Below are 14,731 nucleotides of genomic sequence, written 5' to 3' on the forward strand. Positions count from 1 at the left end.
CTACTGTAGATATATTGTATATGTAGCATAAGTAATCAATGAATAATCATGATGACATGCATACAAATAAAACATTCTCTCTCTCTCTCTCTCTCTCTCTCTCTCTCTCTCTCTCTCTCTCTCTCTCTCTCTCTCTCTCTCTCTCTCCATTGTTTTAATCTGTATCATTTTTTAAACATCTTATAGAAAACTTTGTGATATAATTTAAAATTTAAATAGTAAAGTTTACTAATAGTAATAAATACACCACAAACTACACTTTTATCACAAAAAACATGGTTAATTTTCGTAAGGCAACACATGTTGGGTAATATTTTAATGCACAATTACTGTAAATGTACGCTTTTGCAAACATATCCTTTATTACAATCCTTATTTTTAAACATTTGATCAGATTTGTGCAGTTTTAAATATCAGTCTTTGTCACTGATGTCTTTATCACAATAAAACATTTATACAGAAATTAAATTATAGTAGGGGGTTAATTGTAAATGGTGAAAAATGGTTTGTGCTTATGTTGGAGATAGACTAATACATATGTTGTATTATGGATAAACAGAAATATTTTTCTTTATGACTTATTAATGATCCGGTTGGGTTAAATTTTTATATCTTTTCACTGTCATGCTGACGACATGCAGATTTATATTCCAGTGTCGAGATCAAACCAGGACGCAGCATATGTTCAGGAGACAAAATCTTGGTTTGACAAGAATTTCCTATTCGTGAACTCAGACAAAACCGAAGTCATTGTTTTTAACCCTTCTGAAATCAGACCAAGAAACGTCCATGGTATTTTTAAGCAATTTTATTCACCATTAGTTCAGAATTTGGACGTGAAAATAGATAGATCTTTAGAGGTCCCATATTTCTAAGCTTTCTAGAGTTTTATTTTAGAATATATATTTGCAGTTTAAGTGCCAAAAACAATCTCTCTATATTTTTTTACAGCTCCTCTTTCAGGAGCTCTTTCTGGAGTTGTTTTGGCCTGTAATAAGTAATATTCATGAGCTTCTCTTGTGATTGGCCTGTTGTTATATGAGTGAAATACATAGTTGAAATAACTTAATGGAAGTAAATGTTAGTTTCTGTACACTAAATGTTAGGATATAGAAAAGATTTTAACCTTACCAACTCAACAAACCAACAGGGCCGGTTTCTGTAACTTAAGAAAACAAACAACGTAATATCTATCAACAGATAATCTATCAAAACTGAAAGCAGGTGGTGCCGCTTTACTACTAATCTACAGGATGCGCCTGACAATCGCTTGCAATTTATCAAGCAGCATTACTTAAAACGTGCTTACTTAGGGGTTGTGAAGTTGAGGTCGGACCCAACAAAGTAAGGACTGCAACAGCTTTGATGAGTAAATTCCTGGAGAAACCAGCATTGAACTGCCACATTGAAGCGGTCACTTGTGAAATGTTTAGAACAGACGGCTAAAGTCGAACTAATTGTTGAGGAATTACTGAATAAATGAACATTAGCCATTGTTCTCGTATATTAATGTTTTTCAGTAGTCAGTGCAATGCTACTTCAAGCATGCTGCACTGTAAAGTATTTCTGTAGACATTACAGTATTACTGGCAGCGGGTTGCCAGTACTTTACTGTAGATTTTACATTTATGTTATTTACTGGCAACATTTGTTCAAAGTAAAAGTGACACCATGTCATTTTTCAACCTTCATAATAAATTTTCAAGACCCTTGTGATAGTACTACCATAGCCTGACGGGGTCTGTTTGGTTTTTATTCATACTTTAAAACTTAGGGTTTCGGGTAGTAACCATAGCATAAAAAATTACAAAATTCGACTGCTTTACGGCATACGTCACTTCCTCTACACAAATTTTTTTACGTGAATTTTGCTGGAGGCTACTTAAGGAGTGTAGAGAGCAACTTCTACTATGTGACTCTGTGGCACCGTGTTAGTGTCGCGGACCTATGATGGGGCGACCTGGGTTCGAATCCCCTTTAAGGCAATTTTTTATATAAACTCACGATCTTGATTCATACATAAATGCGATCTTCTTTATAAATATAGTTCCCTGTATTCAGATGCTGCATTCACGTGTTCACGTATTTACCTTTCTTTTACTGTCTATGGTATTTACATTACAATCCAGAATGCTATAGCAGTAAAACTTGCTCAAACTCACACAGTGTAAAACCAAACCCTATTCATTCACCAATCAGATCCGAGCGTTTCTCTCTTCTCTCTTCTTCATTTGCTGCGTTCCGCTGTCACTCACGTGACGTATTACAAAGCGGCAGACCTAAATACATCGGTTTACTTGGATTTAGAGCGACGATTCTCACACAAAAGAGAGGAAAAATGAGCGCCATTGCGGAAAATCCTGGTGGCGAGGGAGAGAGAGACAATGCAACAACATTTGTTTCGAAAAAGGCAAGGAAATACTTCTGGTCGTTTCTCAATTGAGGTCAAATATGCAGGCTGAATACATCATCAAGCCTGGTTTATTAAGGTAAACTGAGCATTACATTCGCAAGTCATAAGCATACTGCAACAATTTACGAATAGTCACCTTTAAATTGTTAATATTCTGAAATAAGAGAGTCTTGATGACGTATGCAGCTTAGAAATACGACATCCGGAGGCTGCAACCTTCAGATTGAGAAATGGCTTCTGCCACGAGTTCCTCATCAGAAAGTTGTAACATGACTGCGTTTCTCCCGGATCCCTCAAAATGTTGATCGTTTAGCGTCTTAAAGGTTTAGTTTTTAGTTTAGTTTTAAGGTTGGCCAGTCCTTTTCCTTTGCGACAGTGCTGCGACGCTTGTGGCCTCTAGGGGCGCTAGGCATGAAAAATACATGTCTAGCACCCCCTAGTGGCCAAAAAGTTCCGCGGTGTGCCTTTAAATGAACATGAAACATTTTCCGTCTTTATCTTCTACAGTAAGTTACTGGCAACCAGCTGGATAATTACTAAAATTTTTTTACAGTGTGTGCATTTGACTCTTAAATGTTTTGAAACGTATATGGTACTTACATAGCCCCTAGACCTCAGTTATCATGAAAAAACCTTCAAAATTTCAGTTCTGACAATGTGACCTTTACAATTCAATAAGCAAATCAGTGCGATAGTTGGTTCTAGCTTTTTATCTCCTGTCTCTATCAAAAATCAAATCCTTTCTACCCAAGTGTTCTTTGGCTGTCCATGCCTTCATCACGTCGCGCCTGTACTACTTTAATTCCCTAGTCGCCATTTCACAATCCCAAATAATGGCACATTAACAGATCGCTGAAAATGCTGTGGCTAGATTTCTGAAAGGAAAGAGAAAAATCTCTTCTGAAATCTGTTTTATGGTATGAAAATTTGTACCCTTTGCCTATTCTTTCTATTCAGGGTTAGGCAAGGACAGTCAATTACTTCCCTAAGTATACCAATCCCACATTACCTTAAATAAGGTAGAATTCGACAGATTAGATTATACTCACATAATTGTCAGAAGACTTCCCCGTGGTTGATTATTTGAGCTTATACCACGGGTCTGTTGAATGCTGCATTCTGATTGGCTGAGAAATGTTCTATGGGTGTTGATTATTTTTCTGTAAACCGCACACCTAATTTTTCAAATGTCTTAAAAATAGGCACCAGAACAATGTTTGTGGTAACCGTGGTATAAGCGGAATAATTGACTCCGGTCCTTTGAATTATTTGAAAATAATGCACACCTGCGGTGTAACGGCACTCCGCTTCGCGTCGTGCCGCATTACCACCTTGGTGTGCATTATTTTCTTATAATTCAATGGCCCGTCGTCAATTATTCCTTACTAAGTTCACGCAAGCACACTTCTTCTTGTCTTTTATAAATTTTATTAATACAATTTAGTTGCGATTACAAGTTTTGCCGAATTTAAGAAGAAAAAGAAAAAGAAATAAAAATATCAAGTTAACTAAAAGTAAAAGACAAAAATACAAAGTCTAAAAAGTACTAAGTCTAGAGCACACAAGATTTCAGGCTGTCAGATAACGGAGATGCTGGATGCTGCGTGGTCTCCAGATCTGCCTAACCAGCATCAATTTATAGGCACGGTCTCAGGTCAGAATTCCAGGAATCATATTCAGGGCCTCATGGCACGCCTTTGATCCTTACGTCTACTGGGAAAGTCCCCTAATATCTTAAATATATCTCTTTGTCGTTCTTCCCCGAACTCCTCTGCGCTTTCACCCATGAAGACAGGTCTTTAAATCATGCTTTAAACTGTAATGTATCCCTTATGCATTGTTCTATCTAATACATGCATCAATCTCTCTACTCTTAATAAACTAGTAAATACAAAACCATATATGTGTCACTTTGTTAAACATGCAATTTAAGAGCTGTCATGCATATACTCCCAACTCAATGATTATAATACTTTACATCAAAGCAACCCTAGGCGTATTAAGTAAAATAAAGAGTTTAACATAGTAAAAGGAGTATAAAATAACAAACCACAGGTTTATATTGCTCAGAAGAAATACATATAAAACTAGGTGTATTATTTGGCTTATAAAGGTTGGATAATTTGCATCTTACACAACAAATCTTTACAGTACACTGGCTTCCTACAAATTTTAGAATTGATTTTAAAATTCTCCTACTGGAGTCCTGAAGTCTCAGATGGAAATCAAAACTCCTTCTTAAAGTTCCCTGTACTCGACAAATAGGGGGAATCGAGCATTTGAAATGGCAGCCCCAACCTTATGTCTGCTGGCGCTAAAACCACGCCCACATCCATCGTGATTGTGTTAGTGGCAGGGCCACCGTTTTAGGCAGCCCCAATAAATACTCCTGAACACAGAAATGTAGAAAAAATGTATTCCACAATTTAGTATGCATAGTTGCACACTGTCTTTTTAACATTCAGCAATACATTTATAATGTGTTTGAAAACAAACTTTAATACTACCTTCTTAAAGAGGTCAAGTTTAATCATAAAGTAGACAAAATAGAAATAACACTTTTTGAACAGTCCCTTGAGGAAAATAGCAGGAGATAATCAGTTGAATATAATCAGACACAATGGCAGAAAGCTAATTAAGAATAAAATACTGGCTCAGGTATAGCCTATAAAGTCTCTTTCATCTATTCATCGAAGTACAGTATCAGCTTCTGTCTGACTGACTTGCAGCCTTTAACAGAAAATATTTTTTCCTCTGGAGGGAAAAATGGCATCTGTCTGCCCACTGTTTCGGCAAGATCAGGGTATTGAGGTATACTGATGTTCATATTGACCATTTCAGCCAGAACACATTGGCGTACATGCTTCAAGTGCAGAGGTAAGAAAGGAATAAAATGATCCACCAGGTGATTTTTTATGATACTAGAGCGCCAAAATCCACTGCAGAATAGACGAGCATTAAAAAAGAAATTATGGAAGAACAAATGGAATTATATATGACAAGAATGTAACAACATACTATCTGGTAAATGGTGTCAACACATTTTTAATACATACTGCTCTCATCATTGAAGATATTCTGAAAGATTTGAGTCTCCATTCCCTTGCTATTCATTTGAAGGTTTTCTCTGTTTTGTCCTTCTCTCCACCAATCCAGAGTTATTTTATTGATCACATCCCCACCCGCATTGCTACAAATATAAAGAGAGCTTATCATGGACTGCTGATCAGTTTTGTAGAGTATATTTATCCTATTAGAGCAGGGTTCACCAATCCTGCTCCTGGAGGGGCGGTGTCTCTCAAACCCTAATAAAGCACACCTGAAGTAACTAATTAAGCTTCATTAGGGGTGGAGCTAAACTCCGCAGAGACACCGGCCCTCCAGGAGCAGGATTGGTGAACCCTACAGCATTACCTGAGAAAAATGAAGCTTGCATTGCGGTATGACACTCCATCCACATGAAGTGTGTAGTCCAGAAAAGGTTTTATGGTTTCGATCAGCCGTGGATTCATCTTGTCCATTTCATCAAATACAAACATAGTCCGAGAAAAACTTGATACATTTCCACGAATCCAATTCTTTAGTTTTTCCTAAATATACATGCATATGCCGGTTAAATCAATAGACCCTGCACTTAAATGTACTATTGAACTGGTTTTATATTTATTGGTTTAATATACTTTAGGCCTAGTTGGTAAACATTAAACAAAAAATGTAGATCCATTATAAATAAGGAGAGTTTAACTAGATGCGCAACCAGAATTACTACAAACCCCTCCCTCCCCCCGACTTGACACTGTTAAATAAAATCTATTTTCATGAAAAACTTGGAGTGAATTTCGAGGTGAAATGGCAACCCACCTTTAACTGGTTAGATTTTTTTTAGAGGAAATGAAAATAAATTATATTTTATACACTTAATAGCATATAAAACCAATCCAAGTTCTGCACATAATAACAAAGCTTTTGTTGTTGGATGTCAAAATTTTTATTGGTCATAATACCCGTAAGCTGCGGCCAATAAAAATTGGGGGTCTGGGGTACTCTAAGTTCGAGCCAATTACCAAGCTCCTCTCCCCGGACAGTAAGTTACACCAAATATGTTTACCAATTTAATCTATCTGACTTATTTGTAAGTGTGAACTCGTGAAACAGTTTATGCAGGGTTTTTTTTATATTTTAAATCACTTCCTACATACATCTAAAGGGCTGTTTCAAAATAAAAACATTTGACAATCTATTAAAGCTCTGGTCTATGATTTCAAAGATTGTTCATTATTAAAAACCTCGTTTGCTGGTTATGGTTCTACAGTAAAATCCTAACAATATGAAGAGAAAAAAAAATGAAAAAAATCCATTCACTCTATTGGGTGTAAAGCGGCAGAGAAGTTGACCAATGTAAGCTGTCCGGCCGGAAAACTTACATTGGTCAACTGCTCTCATCCAATCCCGGCTCCACTTGAAACTCCACCTTGCGCTCGCGTCTCCACCCCATCGCACCCCACCCCGCCCACCTCATGCGACATGAAATTTCTGACAGTGTATGGTAGCTAGCAAAGTAGCAACAGCTCACAAATGGGAAAAAAACAAACCAACAGCAGCAAGCGGCCCCTGCCTTGCCCCTACAGCCAAGGTTGGAGGAAAGAGAAAGTCTGTAGAAGAAAGAGCAGAGATAAAAAAATAATGTGAAAAACACCAGACTCAAAGTCAAATTAATATAGGGTCCACCATTGACCGTTGGAGGAAGCTTCAGGGAGATTTGGGACTGAAAACTGACGCTGACACGGCTGACTTTTTGTTGAGCAGGTACGCATCTATTTATACTTTTACGGTGTGAGGTGTTACATAAATATCTTTATATCAGTCTGACAACATGCTCATGCTGCCGGACGGCATTGGAATGTTAGCCGTTTAGCATCGCCTATCACGGGTCAAAGTAATTATATTTCTTGAAGTGCTTGCAGGTCTAGGCCTAGCAGGTTTCTGGTCGAGCCAATCGGAATTTGTGTGTGCTGCTAAAACAATGACTCAAAACCTTAGCAATACTAACTAATAATATGGTGCAATTAATGTGCGCTAGGTAGCACTTTTGACCAGGGGAAACGAGGCTCAGGAGGGGAAACGTATGCCAAACGTTGTTGTGAAAATAAATAACGTCAATCAGTCATTGTAAGAGTTCATTCCTTCAAGGCTTTATGTGTTCACTGCTTTTAGCTAAATCTCGGAAAATCTCTGTTCCGATGTTTACTACTGGTGATCACAGATTGACTGAGTGACTTGTTCAGGCAGGAAATATTGCGAAGCTTAGATACTGTGTGATATAAAAAACAAGATGTGTTGACGCATTTGTCATGAAGCGCAGCTGTGTCGTTTCATTTTCCAGCTCCCATAGAGTTAAATATTTGATCTTTACCGTTTTGGAATCCATTCAGCTGATCTCCGGGCCTGGCCCTACCACTTAGCTTAGCATAGCTTAGCACAATCCATTGAATCTGATTATACCATTAGCATTGTGTCAAAAATAACCAAAGATTTTAGATATTTTTCCTATTTAAAACTTGACTGTTCTGTAGTTACATCGTGTACTAAGACTGACGGAAAATTAAAAGTTGCGATTTTCTAGGCAGATATGGCTAGAGGACTTTGCTGCTGTAACATGGGTGCAGCTGGCGTAATGATATTATGCAGCGTCTGAAAATAGTCCCCTTGGTAACTTTCAATAGCAGGGGACAATATTCGGACACTGCATATTTTCGGGCAAACCACCCAATTTAAACGAATGAGTAAAAAAAAATTCACCCCCCTCACAGTTGTCATAAAGAAAAAAATTAGCTATATGGACCAAAATCACTTTTGTAACAGGCTGTAAACATAATTTGTTGCTGTTACAGTTTTTCTCAGTCGCTTCGGCGCACCCCCCACATCACTATCCACACTTGCACAACAGTTAGTTCAACCTCCACAACCTTTAGTCATTTGTGCACATCATAGCAGCAGCTTCTCACTCCCTCGAACAAATTGCAAATGCTTTTGGACATGCATCAATTGCTTTCATACAACTCTCTGCTGTTTTATAACATTATAATTTTATTATGTCGTGTCAGTCAAAATTAACTATACTTGTGAATGCTGAATAGTCATTCCATATAAAACGAAGAGTCCTCATTTCATTGCTTGAGCCATTACATACTGTATAAAAATGTTGAACTAGTTGTCAAAATAATTTTTTTAAATCTTTTTTTTCCTGAAAATGTCTCCTAAATAGAAATATTTCTGAAATTTTGTGGCCAGACAGAGAGGAATGTCTGGATGTGCAAGAATGATTACAGTACTATGTATGTTGTATGTTCAGTTCCAATATTTACCGCAATGTTGTTTACAGTTGTGCACAGCTCTATCCAAAGGGAATTTATGTTTGCTGTATTTTTTCCTTTGCACAATGCTCTGAACAAATACGAATTGCAAAGAGCAAATGCAGTAAAAATGTGAAACATACATACATATTTAGTGTAACATGTCCAAAAGCATTTGCAATTTGTTCGAAGGAACGAGAAACTGCCACCACGATGCGCACAAACGACGAAATGTTGTGGAGGCCGAACCAACTAAATGCAAATAGTGATGTGAGAAATGCACCAAAGCGACCGAGAAAAACCGTAATGACACTGACACTTTCATTGACATGAATACTTGCTTTTGTGGAATGACCTATCCATTTTGAGCAAGTGACACGCTTTTGCAGGTTATCAACTAGGTTTTGCAGTTTGAACTAATTGTTTTGAGAAATGAGAACTGCATTAACTGTTGTGCAAATGTAAACAGCGATGTGAGAAATGCACCAAAGCGACCGAGAAAAACTCCAACATGAGTCTATGGGAATGGACTCCCTTTGAAGTCACCCTCTACCGGCCAATAGATGAATTGCAGTTTAAGTCACTTCCGTGTTGGCTTCATCAGATAGGTCGGAAGGCCCATAAGTTAACATACTTTTTTCATATACACAAATGTAAATGGTCTGAAAGGATACCCAATATCACCTACTTCAAGGGTGATATTGGGTAGGATGAAGATATATTTTGAAACCTTACAAAGACTCTCAAACCGCAAAGCAATCAGAACTATGGACATTAATAAAGACTTAAATTCCTCTTCTTTAATTTAAATATATATGTAAACCCTTTCTGGTTTTTTTTCTTTCTTTCTTTTCCTCAACTTTCAAAAATAGTTTTCTTATAACGTTAATATGAATGTTATTGTTTGCAAGATATGATGACTAAGGCTTAAAGTATTACTGATTTATGGTGATATGAAACTCATCAAAGCAGTATTTGTGAAACCGTTATCTATGTTGTTTATATGTGAAATGTATACAATAAAATAAATAAATGTAAAACGTTGACACGCTTTAATCTCTAATAGGCATACGCTTTATGTAGTCTTGTGTAGTCTGTTTAGTTTCACATTTGTTTTAATTCTTATTTCTTTTAAAAAGAATATATATGATCATTTAATTATACACTTCAGTGTGTCCAGTTTTTTTCTTGTTTAGCACCTCGGGAAACACCCCTGCTAAAAACAATTGAAACCATCACAGAATTTCTATTGGATTTAATGTTTTCATGGGAATTGTTTTGGTTGTAATGGAAACTACAATGGTGTCTGCGGGTCTCTAATTGGGTTCTATCGGTGGAGGGCATTACGCTACTTTCCTAAATACACTACAAAAATAAACTTAAAAATCTAATTGTTCCTATTGATATTTCAATGGAAATCATTATAATTTCTGTGATGGTTTCTATTGTTTTTTAGCAGAGGCAGTTTTATCGTGTAAGCTGACTGAAACGACAATAACTCTGAGATCAAACCTTTGCATTACAGTATATTACAGTATGTTACATTGAAATTCACATCATTTACTTACACTGTATATGTCGACCTTGGATTTGTGAGGAAAATGATGCTCGGATATAAATGTGATAAAGTGTTTGCTCTGTTCTCCTTTCTCGTAAATGTTTCTCGCGATGATTTTAGCGACATGGTTTTTCCCCACTCCTGTGGTCCCGTGAAAAGAGAGGACCAACGGTTTGTTTGGGTTAGGGTCGGTCATAAATTTCGAAACAGATTTCAGTACCACCTCTGACACGATGTGCTGCCCATAGAGATTCTTATTTAAATCTTTCTTCAGACCTGAAAAAAAACAAAGATAACATTTTCAATGACATTTGTTTCTAACGGGTGGAAACAGTAAACGTTGAAGAATAAAAAAACAATGTTTGCTCACGTTCAGAGTCAAAAGACAATAAATTATCCCCATTTTCAAAAGAATAGAAGTACGTGTACCCTATTCCAATGATCGCAACAAAAATCGAAGCAACAACAAATACTAAACCACGGCACATTTTTATTGCTTTTAGCAATTTCTCAATATGCGTTCTTGTTTGTTAGCTGGTCCGCCCTAGGTGTTTCCGCTTAACTTTCATTTTGCTTTAGTACTACGTCTGGGACATAGACTGTAAAAAAGGACTGGGACTGCTAGTTTCGTTTTCTCCGGCAAAAATCTGCAGGTCGAATCAGCGAACAGAGGGGGGGCTACCCAGCTAACAATTTTTGGTTCCCAAAACGTTCCCCTAACGTTAGTTTTTGGTTCTCAAAACGTTCCCCTAACGTTAGTTTTTGGTTCCCATAACGTTATTTTCCAAGGTTTGTTTTTGGTTAGCCAGGAAAGTTTTCTTTACAGAAATAGAACGTTATTTTTAGGTTATTTTAACGTTTTCCTAACGTTAGGAGAACGTTAAAATAACGTTATTCTAACGTTCTATTTCTGTAAAGAAAACTTTCCTGGCTAACCAAAAACAAACCCCGGAAAATGCACAGCTGACATGGAGTGAAAAATGATCTCACCAGGGCGCGTTGCCGCGGCTCCGTGCACGCACTGACAGAGCGCGCAAGACCCCAGCCCCAGTGAAGAAGTGAAGGCTTACAAAAGTACGGCACGTCTATTAGTACATCCCATGCTGTGTTTTGGTTGGTTTTTATCTATCATATCTATCTAAAATAAGTAAAACACATTTCCGTATAAGGAGGAATAAAATAATTTATTTAATACAAAATCTATAATAATTAAATTATGCTATACTGTCTATTATGTCTATTAAAATATTATACCATTATATAACACAGGTTATTTTATATAAAAATACCTCAACACATCACATATTATGTATTTAGATAACATTATATTTTATCAAATATATAATAGTGACTTCAACACAATAAAGAAGAGTTAAAACAGATATTTATTGAAAATATATAAACATGTAATTCACTTTAGTTTAACAGACCTTACAGCAGCCGCCTCTCCATTATTAAGTAACAACAATCAGCATCTCTCTCTCAGTTTTTACAATAATCAAAAGCTTCTAACTTCATATTCTCTTCATGGAAATAATTAAAATATATTTTCGTTTTCACATATTTAAGCTACTAATGAAGAAACAAAAAAGAAATCGCTAGAATGATATACTCTGAAGTTAAAACGCAATGAGAAATAAATCAGTCACTTTAGGTTAAAAGATCTTACCACAGTTAGTCGGCTATCCGTTTTTACAACAATAAAAAGTTTCTAACATTATATTCTCCTCAAATTCTCCTCAAATCGATTGGAAATCACTCGTATATATATTTCTTCTCACATATTTAAGTTACTAAATCAAGAAAGAGACAAAAGAACCGCTAAAATAATGTTAGTCTCTGAGGTAAAAACGAAAGGACCGTTATTTTTTAAATTAACGACTTTTCCTGAGCACAAGATAAAGCGGGTACTCGTGAAGAAGGCGGTAAGCTCGTGCAGACAAGCACGCGCATATTAGACGTGCACACTAAAGGAATAATGGGTTTAATTATGCATTCACTTCATTTCCTAAAAAAAACACATAACCAAAAAATAACCATTAGAGAACGTTATGTGTAAGTTATTTTTAGGTTATTTTATGGTTCCAGAAAACCAAAAAATAACCAAAAAATAACGTTCTGTATAAGTTATTTTTAGGTTATTTAAAAAATAACCACCCTGCAACGTTATGGGAACGTTATTTTATGGTTCCAAAAAAATAACCAAAAAAGAACCAAAAAATAACGTTCTGTATAAGTTATTTTTAGGTTATTTTAAAAATAACCACCCTGCAACGTTATGGGAACGTTATTTTATGGTTCCAAAAAAAGAACCAAAAAAGAACCAAAAAATAACGTTCTGTATAAGTTATTTTTAGGTTATTTTAAAAATAACCACCCTGCAACGTTATGGGAACGTTATTTTATGGTTCCAAAAAAATAACCAAAAAATAACGTTCTGTATAAGTTATTTTTAGGTTATTTAAAAATAACCACCCTACAACGTTATGGGAACGTTATTTTATGGTTGCAAAAAATAAAACCTAAAAATAACGTTCCCAGAACGTTATTTTTTGGTTCCCAAAAAAATAACCAAAATATAACCAAAAACTAACGTTAGGGGAACGTTCTGTGTTTGCTGGGTAAGAACGATGACGTTGAGGTCGTGCGTCAGTTTGAGTTGTAGTTCAGTAATGGCAGCGGAGAAAGACGAGAGAAAATCTATTCGGTCCGTTGTTGCAAAACTAGCGAATATACAGAAGTTAAAGCCGGAGCAAGAACCAGGTTTGCTAAGTTTTGTTGGTCTGATTATTCGTACTTGTTGTTTCCGGCCGGTTTTGGCGCATGATATACGTCACGACCACACGTTAGCGATCGCCAACCGGCGCAATGTCAGAGAATGTTTCTGAAAAGGTTCACGACCACTTTTGTGGGAAAAGAAACTAGACTCCCCATTGACTTAGGGTGTATTCACACCTGCCTTGTTTGGTTCGATTGAATCGAACTCAAGTTCGTTTCCCCTCTTGGTGCGGACCTTTTGGGCAGGTGTGAATACAGCAATCGAACTCTGGTGCGGACCAAACAACCGCACCGAGACCCAGCTGAAGAGGTGGTCTCGGTCCGGTTCCAAACGAACTCTAGTACGGTTCGTTTAAGGTGTGAACATGTACCGACCTCGATTCGCACCAAATGTATTATATTATTGTTATTCTGCTAGTGTGAGACGCGCTATCAAGCAGTTTATGTCGTGCATGCTGTACGGCAATGATTTTGAATACCTTTATTGTAATAATAAACTTTTTATTTCTTTGCTTAACTTAGGTGAGTTTGTCCATGTTTATATTGTTGTTGTTTTATATTCATTAAGAATGCAAGCCAATAATTTGTTTAAAAAAAATCTAAGGATCTTAAGATTTTTTTATGTTATAAGGCGGGTACAATGTTTTCTGTCTATTCGTTTTGTTAAATAAGCGAGTAATTTTACTAATTAATTGTTGTTCTGTTTTAATAAAAATAAGAATAAACGAATGGGTTGGAATAAACACATATAAAGCATTCATAGTAATGGAAAATTATGAGACGCGCTATCAAGCAGTTTATGTCGTGCATACTATGCGACAATGATTTTAAATACCTTTGTTGTAATAGCAGAATATTATGCATACAAACAGAGCATCTAAATCCGCGTAATTTAACTTTTCCGCGATTGCGGAACAAAACGCAAAACCTGCCAACCTGCATTATTTATTTCATGGCAAAATAATAGCAGTAATTTAAAATGTCTTATTATATTTTTTATCAAATTATCTAATATTCTTTGATACAGAGTTAGACAACTTGGTAAACATTTCTGGCTTTATTTTACTTCAATCTTTCTCCAGCACCCTGCACCCCATCAGCAGCAACACCGCGCCCCACAAACAACAGTCAATCAAAATCTCCTGTGCACATATTACTACATTTTTATTTTATTTTAAAGTTTTTAATTGTTATCTAGTATAATGAATTATTTTCATACATACGTGAAAGGTCTGTGTGCACCTGCTGTCTCACATAAATGACAAAAACTGGGTGAAGCAATAATGCATTTCAATTTACTGTTTTTAGTCCTTATATTAAGTTGTTGGAAACTTGGGACACAAAAGAAAGGCATCTGTCCACTACCATCTCATCTCAGCGTTAGCAAACTTGTGCATGCTGTCAGCGCGTGAGGACCGATCTTTTTCCTTTTAGGCTTTGAACTTGAACGGTCCGGTCACAACTTTTTAAAAAGCAACCGTAAAAAACCAAGATTACGCAACGCACCTCTCTCAGTGTTGACGATAAGGATTGATTCATATGTTCTCATTAATATCAAACATTTATCAAATATTTATGCGGCTGAAGTGGTTAATTATTTTAATATCATTTTCCTTAAATCATCTTGGC

The 14,731-nt window shown here is 36.3% G+C and overlaps 1 protein-coding gene and 1 long non-coding RNA gene across 2 annotated transcripts in view; one reads left to right on the forward strand and one right to left on the reverse strand.

Annotated features, from left to right (window-relative positions):
- Positions 1-10,931, reverse strand: part of LOC129430900 (torsin-1A) — a 68,244-nt gene extending 57,313 nt beyond the window's left edge. The window contains exons 1-4 of the mRNA XM_073875509.1: positions 10,695-10,931; positions 10,335-10,600; positions 5,828-6,003; positions 5,470-5,687 (exon numbers count right to left, since the gene is read on the reverse strand). Coding sequence (XP_073731610.1) covers positions 5,470-5,687; positions 5,828-6,003; positions 10,335-10,600; positions 10,695-10,812 — 778 coding nt within the window. The 5' untranslated portion in view covers positions 10,813-10,931. The remainder of the gene's footprint in view (positions 1-5,469; positions 5,688-5,827; positions 6,004-10,334; positions 10,601-10,694) is intronic.
- A 633-nt stretch (positions 10,932-11,564) lies between these two features.
- Positions 11,565-12,857, forward strand: LOC141369324 (uncharacterized). The gene is made up of 2 exons (XR_012372971.1): positions 11,565-12,571; positions 12,781-12,857. It is a non-coding gene; the product is annotated as an uncharacterized lncRNA (long non-coding RNA).
- The last annotated feature ends 1,874 nt before the right edge of the window (positions 12,858-14,731 follow it).

Source organism: Misgurnus anguillicaudatus, chromosome 13 (assembly GCF_027580225.2).
Source record: "Misgurnus anguillicaudatus chromosome 13, ASM2758022v2, whole genome shotgun sequence".
NCBI classification, from domain to species: Eukaryota; Metazoa; Chordata; class Actinopteri; order Cypriniformes; family Cobitidae; genus Misgurnus; species Misgurnus anguillicaudatus.